This window comes from Oreochromis aureus, linkage group 11 (genome assembly GCF_013358895.1).
Source record: "Oreochromis aureus strain Israel breed Guangdong linkage group 11, ZZ_aureus, whole genome shotgun sequence".
NCBI lineage: Eukaryota > Metazoa > Chordata > Actinopteri > Cichliformes > Cichlidae > Oreochromis > Oreochromis aureus.
This window is the reverse complement of record NC_052952.1, coordinates 20,855,393-20,874,173: the sequence shown is the minus strand read 5'-3', so window position 1 is coordinate 20,874,173 and position 18,781 is coordinate 20,855,393. Positions and strand designations below refer to the sequence as shown.

At 42.2% G+C, this 18,781-nt stretch overlaps 1 protein-coding gene across 6 annotated transcripts; it reads right to left on the bottom strand.

The window, feature by feature from the left end:
• Positions 1-1,305: 1,305 nt before the first annotated feature.
• Positions 1,306-17,291, bottom strand: adar (adenosine deaminase RNA specific). Of its 6 annotated transcripts, none has more exons than XM_031734077.2 (16): positions 17,179-17,291; positions 12,546-14,304; positions 10,707-11,014; positions 9,488-9,683; positions 9,022-9,218; positions 8,479-8,614; positions 8,068-8,306; positions 7,604-7,760; positions 6,930-7,098; positions 6,561-6,654; positions 6,321-6,437; positions 6,023-6,150; positions 5,717-5,899; positions 5,483-5,595; positions 4,920-5,047; positions 1,306-3,144 (listed from the first exon to the last, which is right to left on the bottom strand). In XM_031734077.2, exons 2-16 carry the CDS (start codon positions 14,172-14,174, stop codon positions 2,847-2,849), a joined length of 4,092 nt encoding a protein of 1,363 aa, XP_031589937.1. In that variant the 5' UTR covers positions 14,175-14,304; positions 17,179-17,291; the 3' UTR covers positions 1,306-2,846. The 6 variants fall into 6 exon arrangements, with proteins under 6 accessions (XP_031589937.1, XP_031589940.1, XP_039475429.1 ...); XM_031734080.2 differs by having other exon boundaries at positions 12,591-14,304; XM_039619495.1 differs by having other exon boundaries at positions 12,642-14,304.
• Between the last annotated feature and the right edge of the window lie 1,490 nt (positions 17,292-18,781).

Genomic DNA, 18,781 nt, shown 5'->3' with positions numbered 1-18,781 from the left:
TTTATGATTTACACATAACTAAAATCTCATGCAATTTCTCCCCAATATTCAAGTTAATTTTTTAGACTTTACCACGATTACTTTTATATGGAATATATCACATCCTTTTTTGCAATTACAACCCCACTGTTCTAGTCCTGATTCATTTATCTTTGCTGTAGATATATATATACATATGCATTTTCACATCACGCAGTGACAATCAAGTCGAATCCAGTGTACACTATTTCTCTACTCAGTATGACTCTAATGCAGTTGGTCACAAAAGACAGAGTATAGGGCTATAAATGTACTCTTACAAAAAAATGAGAGAAAATACGCGCATCTCTAAACATCTACAGCTTAGAAAATGACAGAGTTAATTCTGGCATATCGCTGAATGCAATGAGCTAATCTACAGATCAAAACTCTGCAAGTCACAAATCATATCTACCCAGAAATCTGTCTTGCATCCACCATGAATATCAGGTCACCCATGGCTGGTTTCATGTAGGCTTTCCCTGATGCATGCATTCAAAAACAGACCCGCAGGCTTAAGGTGTGCACACGTTTCCATCTGCTGATCCTTTGGAGCACTGCAATAGGCTTTGCAGCTATCAGAAGGCAGATTGGATCAAAACACCACCCTGAGGGAAGGAGTCCCTGCTGTAGAAATTACCATCTTCCTCACACTTGAAATTCTCTTCTCCACTCATTGTTTCTGCATAGGTGTAATCCACAGCTTAGTCACAGATGAAGAGTGAGCAACAAGGGCATTGCAAGTCATTTTTTAGCACTCATAAAACACCTCAACAGCAGCTCTGAGCTGCAAATTTTAAATGCCCTTGTATCATTCAGACACTTCAAACCCCAGGCCTTTCAAGGCCTCCCACAAAGAAATAAGATGAAAAATATGAAAATATGACAGACTGCTACTTTTTTATTATTTTTAACTTTTTCAAAAGTCATTGTTAAAAAAAAGGAATAAATTTCACTGTCAGTTAATTAAAATATCAGGAAAAATATAGAAAAGTAACTGAGAATGATTTATGTACATTAATCCTGCACATATACATACACAGACAGACACACTGTCTATACACCGTTAAACCAAAAAGCCCATTTTATCATAGTGAGGGCCCATGAGTCTGAGTTTCTGAGCTAAGTGATTCACATACATGTAGAGCTCAGTGCAGCGAATATAGATGAGAATTTACCAAGAGTTAAAAAAAAAAAAAAGTACACACGGCTGCATAACTCACTGCTGAAGACAAGAATTCACTGGAGGTGCTGCTCTTGTTTTTACAGAGACAACTTCAAAACCAATGACAAAAAAAGAGAGATTTATTTTCCAGTAAAACAATGGCTCTATACATGCATCAAAGCTACCCCAAACCGTTTGAAGGATCAGAGAGCTGACTTGCATAGCTTTACCTCTGCAGTTATCAGACATTAAGCACAAACATCTGAGAGAGACATCCTGCGTCACATTACATCTCTGACATGCGGCAACGCGTTCAAACTCTTTCCAAAACTCCGAGGTCTGTTTAATGGAAACAGCAGCTCGTTCAAATCTTAAAACTGCTCATCTTTCTATAACTGTATTTCAAATTTTCAAATAACAAAAAAAACATAAAACCCCAAAACAAAACAGCCACACATTAAAATAAAAGCTTCTGTAACCAGGCTTAAACTTTTGGAACCCACTGTACATCTGTATGTTCATGTATTTGTATATACCATATATATAATATATATCTGTATATATTTATATATTGCATCATTCACCCAAATCAAAGACAAAACTGAAGCCGCAGTTTAGCCAGTTTACCAGAGCTTGAAACCTTTGTGTATTTAGATTTAGATTTTGAAAAATATAAGGTGGCTTTCCCCACAGGCAGGACACGCGAGGCTTCCCAGGACTTAAAAAAAACACCCAGCTACTGATGAACACTTTGACAGAAGAGGGTCGGGGGTTCAGGAGGAAGAGAAATACTCAAAACACAAGGAAAAAAGACAAAAAGCTGCAACAACAGCCAGCAGACGTACGATCAGCATGTTTAACTAAAAAGAAGCCTGACTGAAGACTTTAAAGCATGTACGGGAATTAAAGACTGAAATGTTGAACAATGAACATTAATTAATGATCTTCTTATGTATATTCTTGTAATTTTCCTTTTGACATCAAAATGAAATCAATGCAGTTTCAAACATCCAACCCGAAAGTTCCCGCTGAGAGTGTCCCATTATTTCTCTTCGTCCTAAAAAGCACATTAACGCAATATAAGCATAATGAGTACTTGATGATAGAAGACTTCCACTGCAAAGTAAATTTATCACAATTACAAACACTGCTACATGGCACTGGTCACACCAGGCTGAATTCCAATAAGCAGTTTCTCTCCTCTGCAAAGAGAACAAGTGATTTGGGTGCAGACATTTGCAACGGGAACCTGCACATATAAGTGTGCACATCAAGTAGTACAATAGGAAAGCAAGAACCACAAATGCCAAACGGTGACAAAGAAAAACTGAAACTGTCTGAGCTTCTGAGCAGTGCCTGCCATGTTGGTTTACTGACTTCAGACTAATTCTTTTGCATGTAGTGTCTACAATATTCTGTACACCCCGCGGAGCTCTGTCTTGTCAGCTGTGGACTCGCTCATCCTTTAGGGTTTGCCCTCCTTGACCTATTCCACTCACTTCTTATGTCCCTTTCTTTCACTCTCTCTTTAGTCTTTCCACAGTTTTGGGCACTAGCGTCGTCGCATTGTTTGATTATCCTTTTGTCTTTAACCCGTTTGCACTTTGTGCTTTTCTCCCTGCACGCAGTGGTATTATTTTATAAAGCACTCGACCCAACAGTTCTAAGCCTCCACTGCTCCTACATTGTTGCTGTTTCCCACAGGTGCCCCATTGTTCCCGTTTCCCTCCCCAGCGTCGAAGCTCTTTTCTTCCAGGGGTTTTCCGATCCAGGCTCCATAGCCGTGGGCGCTGAGAGCTTGGAAAAACTGTTGCTTGGCTTGTTGGAAGGACACAGCAGACATCTTTGCCTGAGCGTAGGAGGGCAGGGAGAGGAGGTCAGTGTGACCGCTTCGCTGGCACAGGGAGCGGAAAAGATGGAATAGATTGGACTTGGACACGCGGGACACGGCCAGTTTGGTCCTGGACAAAAAAGACATTAGCAAAGTATTTTAAAAAAAAATGCAAAACAAGTGTGACAGGAAAAGCATTATGGTTTGTCTGGCAGGCTGGCATGACAAAGTGTTTCCTCAGATCATGCAGTGTTTCTTATTTAGCTTACTTCGCTCCCTGCTGATCTGTTTTGACTCACTTAATTAAAATTAAATGAAGCAAAAAATCTGCAAACAGCTTTCAGTTTATGGTGTTTTGTAAAGAGTTTTTATTACTAATGTGGTATAGGAGGGTTTGAGAAGACGTTATAAAGATAAATAAGGGGAAAAAACTCCACAAACTGAAACTGAATTATCACAACCTGGTTCAGTGTTTCCCCCAGAGTGGGTGTCAGCATCCATTCAAATCCCCTAAAGTTAATTCAGTTCATCTGGATGCAACGTTTTCAGTGGGAGAAACGTTTCATCGCTCATCCAAGTGACAGGAAGTCACTTGGATGAGCGATGTCACAAATGTCCAGTGAGGCTGAAGAAGTCTCACCAGACATTTCCTGAGACTGTGGTGGTTACCTGGATGAGTGATAAAACATTTCTGCCACTGAAAATGTTGGTCCACATGAACTGAATTGACTTTGTTGGATTTTTTTATCTGAATTATTGCGCATGCATCAAGACATGTCTTTTCAAAGCTTTATGTGGCTCACACTGAACAACAACTCAACAAAGCATTTTGGGAGCTATGAAGTGATCGAATTTAAAATCAGAATTCCTGACTTCTTTTTCCTGGTTATGCAAAAGTCACACTAGGAAAAGCAGTAGCTGTACACCTCAGTGTTACTGCAAGCATGTGCAACAAAGTTGGAGTCCTTTTGCATTTAAAACTGTTTCTTTAATGACAGGGACCAGGTCTGCGACTACTTGCCATCACCTGCTGTCTTCAAGCGACTGTGGTTAAGGAAGATTGAGTCAGTCTGCTATCAGTCTGTGACTGAACGTGGTCAAGTTGGCAACTGCACGAACTCTGTTTATAATAACATGATGATTAACTGTGATAAATCAGCAAAAACTGCAAATCTTTTGTTTCTATGTACTCAGAAATTGACATTAACTATACTCAGAGTGCAAATCTCACACATATGGAACAGAAATCCAGAAATTCCTCCACAAATAGTGACGTACTGTAGTTGCTGTAGGACGACCATTTAACTGTAAAATGACACAGGTGCTCTGATTGCTTTTATACTGGAATGTAACCTGAACAGTTGCAAAGTGATGCTTTGCAGACAAGTTGACTCAACGCAGTCTGACTCCAATTGATGCGGTGTGTTGGATCAGTTACACAGCAATAATTTGCATGCTTTCACTAGTCTGTCTGAGACTGACGGCAGTCAGTCCAAGACTGTGACATGCTTCCTCCCATCATACAACCTGTACAAACACCTTGTGAGCAAACTGATCGCCCAGAGGTTGAGTATGCAAAATCCTAAACCACTAGGCATTGAGTTGGTTGGTGCAACTACTTGCATTTTGCCTCCAACAGCATACAAATTTAGTGCAACCACTGAATTTACTAGTTGCAAAGAGGTTGCTGTTCTATTTTTACTCTCGTGAGTCTGCGCTATATGTACAGACATAATCTATACTAAATCAAATAAAGATCGAAAAGGATAATACAATAAGTCTTGAAGCTGTTGAATGTAATGTCAATTGTAGATTTAGAATCAACTCACAATCCTTACTATTAATAATAATAATAATAAAAAAATCAGTAAAGATAATACATGTCAGTCCCTACATGTTACATACCCATCTACTTTTCCTTTGGTCCCATCAAGCACTTCAACACTGTGCTGGTCTGGAAAGCTCCAGTTCACACTGGACTCCTTGGTCTTGCCTGTGTGACGTGTGGAGTCATACACACTCACCCTGCCGACCTACAAGTCCAACCAGGTGGTGTGGGAGAAGGGAATTTTGTAAATTAGCAGTTCTTTAATTAGATGAGTAACACATGCATCACTGATGTGTCAGAGGCGTCATACTGTGTTGATTAGTGTCAAACTAAATGACAAACCAAGAAAATGTTAAGAAAAAAAAAAAAAAAAAAAAAAAAAAAAAAAAAAAGAAGAAAAAACTGAAAGTGTGCCAGCTGCTATATTTCTTCCTTTTCTCTTGGTGTTACAACAGCGACCTGCTGGCTTTTTGTTAATTGATGGATGAGCTAAATTTAAAATAATATGAGCAATAAAAAAAAAAAGAAGCTGTGCAGGCACAAATAGGATTGTTGGCAGCTTGATGGATTTAGTGAGAATAAACTTAATGTTCATGATAAATGTTCCAAGTGTGACCTTGCCAAAAACCTGTGCGGTTACCTCAGGGTGGTTCAGCTTGAAGGGAGCGGGGAGACTCTGCGTAAAAGCCTCGCCGTCTCTGGCCAACCGACAGCAAACGGCGCGTGTCAGGTGACCGTGGCTGTACAAATAGCCTGTTGGATAAGAGACGCAAAGACATGCTGTAAAACTGGTATCCAAGTCCAGAACCAATGCAATGGGAGTCCACCATTTTTCACCGATTCATATCTGGACAAAGAAATCTTTATATTTTACCAAGTGTGATGGACTTCAGGTAGATGGGATCCAGGAAATGGGTAAGCAGTGCCCCCTGTAGGCCTATCACATTCCAGCGCAGGATCTTATCACTGCAGCTCATTGTCCTCAGCCTTTCACCGTGCTGGATGCCATCCCAGGTGGGTACAATGGCACTTGACTCCACAGGGATGGTGCCCTCACCTGGCAAAGACCAACGGCACACTCTTGCTTACAAACCGGGATGTGGTATCATTTGCTTTCATCTACATTTCACGACAGATCATGTACATAAAACACAATTTCTCTTTTAGTATCGCGCCTCACCATTCTCCACTTTAGTGCGAAGCTTGCCCTGCTTAGCATTCTCAAACAGAGGCTGGTGGCCTTGAGCTTCATCCCCCGCCTCACTGCATGACTTATCAAACAGAGCACCATCCCCACACGGTGCCGTACTAAGGATGAGAGAAAAAGGAGAGAGATAAGGTATTGCTATGATGCACAGCAAAGCAACCTGCAGTTTAGGAGATGAGACCTCACAGAGCTAAACAGGAAACACTGATGTGTGAAAGTGAAGGCTTGGGGGGTAGTGAAGAAAGAGAAAGAAAACATCTCATACTCCCACCTAATGTAGAGGTGAAAGGTGATGTCAGATTTGATCCGTAGTTTGTTATTCTCCGCCGGTTCAAATATACTATCGTCTGCACCTTCATAGTGCTTGAACAGCTCACTGTACAGAAACCTGAGAGGAAAGGAGAAGGTGAGCTAGACTTATAATGTCCCACAGACGCCGTTTCAGGGAGAGGGGGGTATTTTTAGAAGTGTAGGAGAAACACTGATAAAGAAGCAAGATATCAATTTCTACCGAATAAATCCTCTCCTGGAGATGATTTCTGCATGGCAGTCATTAACAGTCTCTCCTTTAAGGCTCAGCTCCTCCCCTTTAACACAGCGATTTCCTGACAACAAGAATGAGAGAGAGAGAGAGAGAGAGAAAAAAGACAAATTCAATGTCAAAAAACACGACAATGCAGCGCCTCTGGGTTCAGCGGTGACCTAGTTGCTTCAGCTTTGTGACAGTACATACCTCTAAGCGCAGAAATCCACAAAACTAAACATCATGGAAAAATGCAGGGGCAATCCCCCCCATCCACCCCCACAGTGCTCCACAATTCCTTACATTTTTACCACTTTGGTCATTTCATATGTTATATGCTAAAGGTAATGGACGTACCAGTTCCAAGGCTGACAACAGTCCCCAGGCCCTCCCCCCTCCTCATGATGATCGTGGCCAGAATCTTGCGTCCCAGAAGGCAGTGCTGGATCCGTGTGGTCAGAGCGTTGAAGCGCTGGTGACTCAACATTGCTATCTGATCATGCAGTGTGCTGCCGCTCACTGGTAACTAGGAGAGGGGAGTATAAAAACACGCAAAGAAAAGAAAGACAGGAAGCATTATTTAAAACATTATTATTCAATATTCTGGATTCTCTGAATATGAATTGGACAAAAATGTGAAACTAGAACAGGAGACTATAACAAACTGCATGTTTTAGTATGCTGTCTATACAGACGTGTCACTTCTTACACCCTTGTATGAAGCAGTTTACCTTAGACTGCTTTTGTCTTGAACAATTTCAAATGTACATAAAGACATTTTCTGATATTATTTTCTCAGCAGAGCAAGTGAAGTGGTTAGTTGATTATCCTTCAAGCATTTACTGTAGATTACTTTAAGCTTAATCTTTCAGCACAAGTAATCAAGCTAAGCAGAACCTGTTGCTATGCTCGACTGTTTCATTCCATTATGTTCAGCTGTAATCCCACGCTGAGCCACAGAAAGCTCTTTTAAAGCTGGTGCACTTTTAACTTTTAAGATGAAATGCCTGAATTCATTGAATAGTCAGTACCTCGGCTGGTGTAAGCTCCCCAGTGCGGGCTGCTCTCTCAGCTTCTCCAATCAGAACCCGCAGTGCAGCATCAGCTGCTTCCTGCTTTCCCTGCTTCTTGTTGGACGCACAGACGGGAGGGAACCAGCGTCCGCCGAGCTTGGCCTGGTAGGTGAACCTGAGAAGACGGGGCAGAAAGTAAGATAAGCAGAGGATTTTGGTTGGTTTTCCCCCCTCACATGACTGCATGGAAACCCCAGCTGTTTTTAACAAAGAGATAAACACAAATATCTATTCTAATAATTCCCTCATAGCATGAGTTACTATTGCAACACACCAAAGATCCTGGAAAGCAAGGCAAAAAGAAAATCTTTAAATTATTCGAAAATCTACATAAAATATTCCTTTTACAAGTACGTGGCAGCCCAGACAGTAATAGAACTCCTTCTGGTCTGTGGGTTTGGTTGCATCATGGTCTAACATACTTAGGGTCATGTGGCGGTCCAGACTGGCCCACAAGGCGGATCTCGGCAGCAAAGCCCCGGGCTCTGGCATACTCCAGAAGACCCGACACTGCATTGTTGTTCAGGTGGTTGATGAGGTCCCCGACCCCTGCCTCGTGGGCTGCTCGCAACTCATCTGCAGTAAGTGGAGGTAAACTGGGGCACGTTGCCCCAGAAAAACTCTCGTCACTGCCACTGGAAGGACCCAAGGGCAACTGAGGCTGGAGAAGACAGACGGGTGAGGCGGTGGTGCAAAAGAAAGATGTGAACAGTAAAGAAAAGAGCTTTGTGACAGATGTGACAAAAATAATTTCTTTATGCCCAAGAAATCAATTATCCCTTTAATTTTAGGAATATGCAATTCCCATCTATTCTTGGTTTCTCATTAAACACCTTGTTGAGCTGCAGTTTCCCATCAGCCATTAATTCTTTGACAGCCTCCTCTGCTGCCAGCTGGCGAGCTGCCTTCTTGTTTGGAGCTGAGGCCTCTGCAAACAAGCTCTCTCCCACCTTCACCCTGTACATGAACCTGAGCCCAGAACAGAGAAAGGGAAACAAAAGGGACAGGATTTTATTGGATTGTAACTGAGATCAGATTCATAACTTTACATTTACAAAGCCTGAGCAGATGCGCCATGATCACAATGAAACTGGAGCCTATGGGATACTAAGATCATGATCAAGACTAGTGATAACGTTTTCTAGAAAGTGATGGCAAGAAAACACAAGTTTATACTGTTTGTCTGACTCGACCATCGACTGAACAAAGACGTTTTTGTGCCTTTGTCAGATGACTACAGTACTGAAGAGATATTGAACAGCTGCTGCTCTGAGGCAGAAAAGTATGACCACAGAGAGAAACTCAACCTATGAGCACGCAGTGTGGAGAAGAACATCCAAAGGGACAGATTCAAAGGGAGGTGAATGAGTCAGTACCTTGGATCATGCGGTGGACCCGCCTGCCCAGTGTTGATGAACTCGATGGGCTTCCCACTGCGCTGGCTGTACTCCATAAGGACAGACACAGGATTCTTGCCACCAGGCAGAGAGCGGGACAGGGGCTGGCGAGGTCCCTCTGCCGTCCCTTCCACACCGCCAGACCCAAAAATCCCCCCTGTGCTTTCACCAGGCCCCTTGTGGAGAGAGTAAACAAAAATGCCAACTATAATTTACGGCATTTCTCAGACACAGTTTTTAATTGGTCTCCAACATTAGATAACTGCTACGGACACAGTTTTAGCCAGCACAGGTAATTAGACTTCTGTTTACCGTTCATGCACTCTCAATTGACGAAAGTCTGACCAGTCACAGGCAATTAGTTAAAGCGTGCTGTGACTAAATGTGATTTCATTTCTTAAAACGCATAAGGGGTCGTATTTTCACAGATTAGAAAAGAACTTACACTGGTGTCTGGAAGTAGCTCCGTCACCTGCTCCACATTGCCAGTATTTTCCTCATCGGCGGTGCACGTCCCCCCCTGCATCTCTTTGACAAGGATTTGCAGTGTGGCTGCAGCAGCATCCTTCTTTGCAACTTTCTTACTAGAAGCTTCCACGACAGGAAACAGCCTCCCGTTGAGCATCACCTGCATACGAAATCTAATAGAAGCAAAAAAGAAAATATAGATGAGACACAACTATCTGCAAAAATGATTAATTCAAGAAAAATTTACCAAGATTCCTATGTTGACTAACAAGCAAAGTAATTTACATTTTTAGTTTGATTTCACTTCGGCAGATTTATCTCTTATAGACTTTGAATACACAGATCTGTCAACAGGTGTCTTCGCAAGATACGAAACGTGTAGGTGTAAAAACAAAACTATCACATAATGAAAAAAAGGACAGGATTTACCCTCTACATCGGTTAAGTTTTATCCATCTAGAACAATTTCCATACAAAAGAAAACAAAAGAGAGAGAGCATATTTCTTGTTTCATTTCCTTTTTGGTAAAGCATATAGTTTGGGCTGGAGCAGGTGACCCTGAATCCTCCCTTAGTTGCACTGCAATAGGCCTAGGCTTCTTGGGGTTTCCCATGATGCACTGAGTGTTTTTTTGTTCACTCTTCTTTTTCACTCACTAGGTGTTTATACACCTCCCTGCATTTAATCACTAGTTCTTATTAATTAATTATTATTAATTTCTGGCTCTCTTCCACAGCATGTCTTTTGTTCTGTCTTCCTCCCATCACCCCCATGGGGTGTCAGCCAATGACTCCTGGTGGTTGTGCTCTTGAGGTTTCCTCCTGTTAAAAGGGAGTTTATCCTTCCCACTGTTGCTGGGTGCTTGCTCAAAAGGGACGTTTTATTGTTGGGGTTTTCTCTGTATTACTGAAGAGTCTCTAACTTACAATATAAAGTGCCTTGTTGTGACTGTTGTTGTGATTTGGCGCCATATAAACAAAACTGAACCTAACTGAACTCATGAGCTCGTGAAAATGTTGGATAAATCAGGTCGTAACACAGCAGCACTGTCACTATTAACTGTGATATTTTATGAGTTAACCATGATGAAGTAATTATTGTGGTACTAAAACCTGAATCAGTGATTAGCTGTGACGAACCAGCAAGTGCCATAATAGCATTCACAAAGCCTGGTGTATGTGGATCATATCACTTACCTAGGATCGTGGGAGGGTCCCGACTGGTCCAGCAGCAGGAACTCGCAGTTCTGGCCCAGATACTGGGCATACTCCATGAGACCGCTCACAGGGTTCTTCAACCTTACCTCCTGTAATTTAGCCCACAGATTCTGGGGAGGCGGGGCAGCCACTGACACAGCTACAGTCCCCATGGCATTGGCTTTCTCGGCTGCCTTTTTTTCAGCATCTGTCTCTCTGCGAATAGCGTTGAGGAATTCAGGGATGTCATCAGTGGACCACTGTCCTTCATTGGCGTTTTCGCTTTTACATGAGGCAGAGGAAAGGGGCTGAAACGAGGAACGAGATGGAAAGGGAAAAATTGAGGTAAAAGGGTTAATATAGGCAGGGTAGATCTTCAAGTCTTATCTAAATGCGATTAATAAAAAGTTCACATTTTCAGCAAAGTGTCTCTCAGAGCAATAGTTCAACATTTGGAAGAGAATTAGAAAGAAAGATTGACACTGCTTTTATGTTTGTTGGATAAATCCACAGATGGTTGATTTGGCTTAGCATAAAGGCTGGAAACGGGGAAATGAGCGAATAAGCTTATGTCTCAAAATGTCAAGCTACTATTTTAATCTTTTCAGAATGCATGCTGTGTTATACTGGGGAAATATCTTTAATACCTAGAATTTGTTATCCATTGAGCTTGACCTATTTAGGTGAAAGAGTTTCCAATTTATTATTTTTAAGTTATGGTTTGATTTTCATTTAGCCGCCACATTTCAAGGAATTTTTGCCGCTGTAATAAGGTGCATGAATTGTTATGTTTAGGGTATTGTTCTATATGTAGCAGAGACCTACACTACAGATGGATTCACCTGAGTGCAGGCAAAGCCAGGGACCATGCTGAGCAGCAAACAGACTTTTATTGTCACTTTGCACGGACACATGCAGAATAAATCAAAACTCTGTGCACTCAGGTGGAGCCTGCCCAGCAGGGTGAATCACACTGAACTCCAAACAATAACTCTGGGAAAAAGTCTGGCTCAGTCCACAACCCAGCTGTGGAGTCCTAAGGCTTTTCTGATTTCACTAATTTGTTCCTCCCTGTCTTCTCTGTCCTCTCGACGGTGACCTGGAAATCAATCTATGCTGAAGGGTGTCACAATTCCCAAAATCCAATTGGAGGACAGAGGAAAGAAGAGGCTTGCCAGAAGAGCTCTAATCGAGGATGCACAGGTTTGGATCAACTGTTTTTACCTTCAGTGTATAAAAGAGGTGTAGCTCGAAAACACGAGCAACGTTAGAAGGAGGACTCTTTACACAACTTGTCCTTTTTCTTCACAATTTGTTCCAGTTAGATGATCAAACTTTGTGCTCTTCACTGTTTCTTTGTGTGTGATTAGAAAAGAGTATGGCTTGTCACAGTGCGCCATGCTGTGAATTGAATTAAACGTGGCCCTAAATCTGAGATCATAAAACACAGCAGAGACTCGGGTAGAATGAAACCACGAGTCGAGTCCAACATCAAATTTAACTGATCTTGTTTTGGAAAGAGGCTCTGAGGCAAAGATTTCAAATCTGATTAAACGCCTGTTGCCTTGCCTCCTCCACTCAAATCTCTGGTGTGACAGAGATGCACAAAATAAATAAATAAATAAAATTTTAGGGGAAATAAGAAGGGTGGCTGGTTTGTGCCATCTGGTCACAGCTGGCTGACTGGCAAAATCAAGGCAGGTGTGCTGGTCACTCCACCTCACACTGCCCCCTGAACTACTCTGCCTCACTTCTTCTCCTGTAGCTGAGTGAAAACCCAAAGCCATTTATAATTAAACAAATCAAAATGTATAAAGCAAAAACTCTAACTATACCTACCGCTTCACTAAGAATTTGGTCTGGTATCCAACCCCCCGTAAGTACCTCAAGGCCTGGTAATGGTGGTAGCGGTGATGGGGAAAAGATGGCACTCACTTCCTCCTCTTCTACTTCCATTTTAACCAGGACAGCTGGGTTGCTCTGTGCAGCTTTGAGACTCCTCTCCATTCTCTCTCGGCGGTGGGTGGAGAGCTCCCACGTAGGAGGGTTGACTTCAACATTCCTAACGACTTCACCTTGCTTTTCTAGGGCGTACAGAGTAGAATTGACCTGCTTAGCAGTCTTGAGTCCAATATTTTTCGCTATGTTAAGAGCTGTTGCCTCCCTTGATTGAAGAAGGTATTTAAAAATTTGTTCCTTCTGTTCTGCCATCAGAGCACCTTTAATGTCCTGATCAGGAGAGCTGGAAGTGCTGGGATGTTGCTTCTCGTGGTGTTGACCTTGTGCTGATGACTGGGAATCTTCAGAGTCAGAAAACTCTAAAGAGGAGGAATATGAAGAACTCGATTCTGTGTCAGAGTCCTCTTCTTTGGCCTGGACTTCCTCTTCGGTTTCTGTTTCAACCTTTTCTTCAGGTTTTTGTGGGGGTTCTGAACTGGCTGATGTATAAGGAGGTCGATTTTGTACGTGATACTTTGTGCTTTGGTCTTCCTCGACTCTGAGAGGTTCTCTGTATAGTGTCCACTCAGGAGGGGTTAATCCTTGCTTGGAAGCTTTCTGTAAGTGTTCCAAAGAGTACAGAGCCTTGTTGACTACCTTTTTGGGAAGATGCAGTTTTCTGGCTAACACTTTAGCAGAAATGCTTTCACTTGGCTTCAACGCAGCCAAAGCCTCATGTACCTCGCCCTGTATTTCAGTTGTGAGAGTGATGTTAGGTTTACAAAAACTTAAATTTCCTGAGCTGCTGGATGAAGGATGTCTGTCAAACCTTTCTCCTTCTCTGTTGGGCCTGTCTTTGAGCAACAAACTCTGAAATTTGTCACAAAGTGAATCTGTTTGGGTGCGCCATTGTCTGCTGGAGTGTTGGTTATAGTTTTTACCTTGGAACTGGTTTTGATTCAAGTGTCGAGGTGCTAGGTTACCTCTTGAAGATCCTGCACCAGGTCGGTATGGTCTCCGGTCTTGGCTATAGCCCCCTCTACCCCTAGGGCTGCTGTTGCTGGGGTTTGGATATCTACAGTATCCTGACTGAGGCTGGTATATAGTACTATGTGACCTGTTGGGTACAAATCCTCCTCCCGCTCCTCCTCTACTCACAGTGGCTCTAAATTGTGGAGCCTCAGAGATCTGTCCTGTCAGGAACTCTCTTTGTTTATCATGAAAGGAATTAGGGCTTGAACCTGCACCGTGATTCTGGTTGTACAAGCTATTATGAGTGACAGAGTTTGGGACCACTTTAATGTGGCTTGGTGTAGGGGGGGTAGAAGGGATGAGAGGAGATGAGGGCTGTATGTGTGCTTCAGGGTGGGCAGGACCGTCGTAGTAACTTGGATGTGGGATCTGCTGTGGCCCAGCTCTGGGATAGAATACACCTGTGCCAGGTCTATAGAAGTTATCCCTTGCCTGCACGTGGGGTGGTAGATGCCTGTAGTAATGTTCTTTGGAAGGCCCTCCTCTACCTCTGCTCATAGCGCAGGGGTTGAGGGTGAAGGGGGCCGATGCTGCCGGCTGTGCAGCTTCTGTATTAGTGTATGTCCTCTAGCGCAAACAGAATACCCTGATCAGGAGTCAGGGCAGGCCAGTTGCATGCTGAGAGACCCTGAAATAAAAACAAAGGGCAAAGTTAGGAGAATACCAATAAATTGAGACAAATAACAGCAAGATAACTCTATTGTAAAAAAAAAAAAAAAAAAAAAAACCTTAAAAAATTAAGGAGCAGTCGGGAGGTTAAGAAAAAACTGTCATTCCAGCCAATACCACAAGTTCAGACTGTGCTGGCAACCCTCCAACCTGCTCAAGTGTCCTTGGATAAGTCAGTAATCTATAACAACTCCAAGGACAAGGTTTTAAGCAACTGTCTATGCCACTGCTTTCTCAAAATACAGCAGCATACAACACAGAGGATCATCAAAAATGTGGTCAATGTGGAAGGTTGGAGGAAATGTGGAGACGACAAGCTGGGAGTGCTGCATATATCATCAGATTATCATAACTATTCAGTCTACAAGGATACTGCAGGGTGACATACTATCTCTTCCAGTCACACTGAAACCAAATCCCAGTTAAAAAGGAAGCTGATAAATAATTCAGACCTTGTTGCAACTATTCTGTATTATTTCTGGCCTTAGAAATTATCGCTGGATCTGAAGCTGAAGCAGAGAGGGAAAGTGAGACTGATGCAGACAAGGAGAACAGACAAGGGCGCAGAGGGACATGGGCTAAAAAGTCATCAGTGACAAACTGCAGACAGGGAAAAAGCCTGCAGCGGTTAGCTAGCAATTCTGGTTATAATGTTATTTTTCACAGAGCTAGCTAGAGAAATTCTTGTAGCATGCATGAAAATAAAACATAAAAAAAAAAATCAGCAATCTGAAACAGAAATTTTGACCTACACTGTCCCAGAACTTTAAAATCCTTCTATGGGAGAAACAAACATTGATTCCTCCTCAAGTGTCATATCTGACAACACTCAATAATGTCTATATCAGGGAGACTGACAACAAGGAGACACCCACTGAGTCAGGTTTCATCACCTCTGGCACAGTCAGCATCAACGGCATGTCGCTGAGAGCTGAGCAGGCCCGAACATACCGCATTAACAGAGAACACCATAGTGTTGGTTCATCACAGTAATAAGGGCCGACAGGGCCGGCAGCAGAGGGGCCAAACAGTACTGAAGCTGACTCATCTTGACCCTGATGCAAGGCAACATTTGACAGCCAAAATAACAACTGTGTTTTTCAGAATCTGCTTTCACTACACTCTCCTCTGTTGTTAGCCTAGACAGAGATGTAGACAAGACTGTGCATCTGACAACTGATTGCGAACACTATTTAATACAAAAAACAAACAAACACACACAAAAAAACATTAAAGACAAAACACCTCCAGCGCACAGCCTGACTTTGAGAGTCACCCTCTTCTATCATCACTAACCTTTGTGGCCTCTGTTTCCTGAATATGTCAGAAATGAAGTCTCTAGATTTAGTGCACACGCCTCCACATGTGCACGCAATATGCTATATTTACAAGCAGAAAAGGGCCCGTGGAGTCTTACAGCATCATCAGAGGCATTATAACATACTGATTTTAACAGTTCTCACCTACAGTAGTTCAAATGAAAGTGGCAGCGCTGAAAAAGTAAGTGGAAGTAGTAAAAAGCGCCCTTACTTTTGCAGATTCATAAATGCGAGACTCGACACCATGTAAATAAGGTAATAATAATTATAATAACAAAATAAACGTTACAGATTAATGCAAAAATAAAGACGGAACCCGTGGTAGAATAGGAAAAAAAAAAATCACAAATCTATGTAGTGCTGAAGGTGTTATCCAAAATGCAGGGTCTTCCGGTTTTGGGTGATCAGGTCCTGTCAGCAGCACAAAGATAAACACCGGAGAGGTTTGCGCGCTTATAAAACCTGCTGCGAGATGCGTTACTACACTGTTACACGGCGATGATGAAGGGAAAATCCACGAGGTTGTTAATGTAATAGAAAGGAAACTGACCTCCACAAAAGGGTTAAGTTTCGATTTCTTTTCTGAAGAAAACTTAGGTTTCTGTCGCGAGTCACGTGACCACGCGGCACACCGGAACTGTTTAAAAGTTAAGCTTCCCCTCATCTCTGTTCGAAGAGGTCAGATTAAAAAAAAAGGCATAGCGACGTCCTTGCGGCTCCACAACAAACCAGGGCATAGTCTCATCGGTGCTCGCTGTAGGAGACAACACTCGCTCGGATCAATTTCTCGCTTTAAAAATAAAACAAGGAAAACGAAAGAAGCGGCTGAAAGGAATGTAATACATTTTGGGAGACTCAAATATTGTACCAAAGCGTCAACATTTTGCTATGAATTTAGATGACATACTAAATCAAAACTCTGGGCTCCACCTAATTTCAAATTGCCTGAAATATTTTTTAAATAATAAATTACATTGGCAATGTGCTGTTGTGGCTTTTTTTACAAAGAAAAAAAGCTTGAATCCAAACAGTTAACGTGGAAATAAAACAGAAACTTACAAGGTTACTTAAGGCTTTTTTTGTTATTCAGAACAAACGAATATTATCTGTCTCTCTTATCACTTTCATGAAGGTTAGCATTAAATTCAGTTACTTTAAAACTGGAGGTTAATAATTAGAGAAACATAAGGCTTAAACGTTAGGAGCTACAGGTTAGACGAACTTGATTTTCATATTTTTGTTCCAGACACAACAGCTCTCACTATTATTAATTAATAAGTCGGTGAAAAGACAGTATCAGGGGATTAAATGACCAGTTGACAGCAGCTAACTGAGCATCGTTCCTCCTCCGGCTAACTGAGGTTAGCCTGCTAGCTCCGCACTGGCACTGCACCATTTCTAACTGTCGCCTGCATCGCAGCAGGCTCGTTGTCTGCTACAGTCAAACAGCGATAAACGCCTCACACGAAGCCTACAAAATGACTTCAGGACAAGCCATAGCCTTTAGCAGTTACCTCACTTCGCCGTGTTTCCGAGTAATGCGTGGTTGCTGGTGTGTGATGTTTTAATGCGGTGAAAGAAACAATCAGAGAACTGACGTCATTTGCCTGCGACTGACGATTATACGTCGCAAGCAAATGACGTAGAACCTTGCTAAAGTTTCAATATTGTTCAAACGAGTCATACATTATATATATTAGCAAGAACCATAAACAATATAACTGAAAGTAGGTATAACCTAGAACTTAGTTGTACTTTTCATTCATCGTTCCATAAAACAGTGGTTCCCAAACTTTTTTTGCCAGGCCCTCCTTTTTTACAAGAAAAATGTTGCCCCCCCCCCCCACATCCTCCAAACACACACCCCCATATTTTGCTCCATTGCGGTTTATTTCACACCTCAAACATTTAGTAAACAATTAAGCAAATACAAGTAAACGGCAATAAATTACAGGTAGTAATAAAATATACTACTAACTCTTTTACGCTACGTCCACACCTACACAGGTGTTTTTGAAAACGCAGCTGTTTCTATGCGTTTGGGCTTTTCGTCAACACGTAAACCTATGGGCTGAAAATGTGGTCATAAATATTTTGTACTTGTAAATCAGTTTTGTACTTGTAAATCAGGATTTGTATGTGTAAAAAGAATTTGTGCGTGCGTAAAAAAGATTTGTATGTGTAAAAAAGATTTGTGTGTGGACTCAGCCAAAAAAACCCCTGCAAGTTACAAGTACGAATTTTGACCCTATTTTTCTTCCTGTCATCTGATTGGTCAATGTCATGTCAATCACAAATGTAACAATCAATCAGAGAACAGATGGGTTTGGCTGTCGGAGGGCACTTTTTGAACTGCAGGTCCTTGGGTAATACAGTTTGAAGCTGGAGGATCTCTATATAAATATCCGATAGCAGCTAGGTCCCCTTACTTTCAGCAGCTGTTGAAAGGATAAAGTTGTGGTATGTCAGTGGTTAGAAATACCATTATTACTTTAGGATCAGTTTAACACAAAGTCAGGGCTGACCCGGGACCATTGCTGTGAGTCACAGTGCGCAGCATAAAGGTCCTTTCACATCTGACGCAGGATGTGCTGCTAATGCTAACTGCTAACTAAAAGCAAAGGATCCAGAATTTGTTGCGCTGGCTGCTGAGCTCTGTGGGTTTTTGCAGCAGCTCTACCTGTACTAGATGCACCTGCTCCTTGTCGTTCCTATCTCTGACTTTATGTCCTCTACAACAGTTTCTGGTTTTTTTGCTAGTTCTTGAAATGTTCAATAAAAACATGTATGCTAATGCATAACGAAGAAAGCTTTGTAATGAAGACTGTCATTTCCAAAACACTGCCCCCCCCCCCGCGGTCCGCAGCGCTGTTGAAAAGGCTGTGGAAGTCCCTGTATTAAGCACGTAGACCTGTGACACAAAAATCACCAAACTCAGACGACCACAGACTGTTTTCCTTCGTGGTGATGAAGGAAAACGCTGGGTTGGCATGTAAAAGGGCATGTATTCCTTCAAGGACCTGCAGTTCAAAAAGTGCCCCTCCGACAGCCAAACCCATCTGTTCTCTGATTGGATTGTTACATTTGTGATTGACATGACATTGACCAATCAGATGA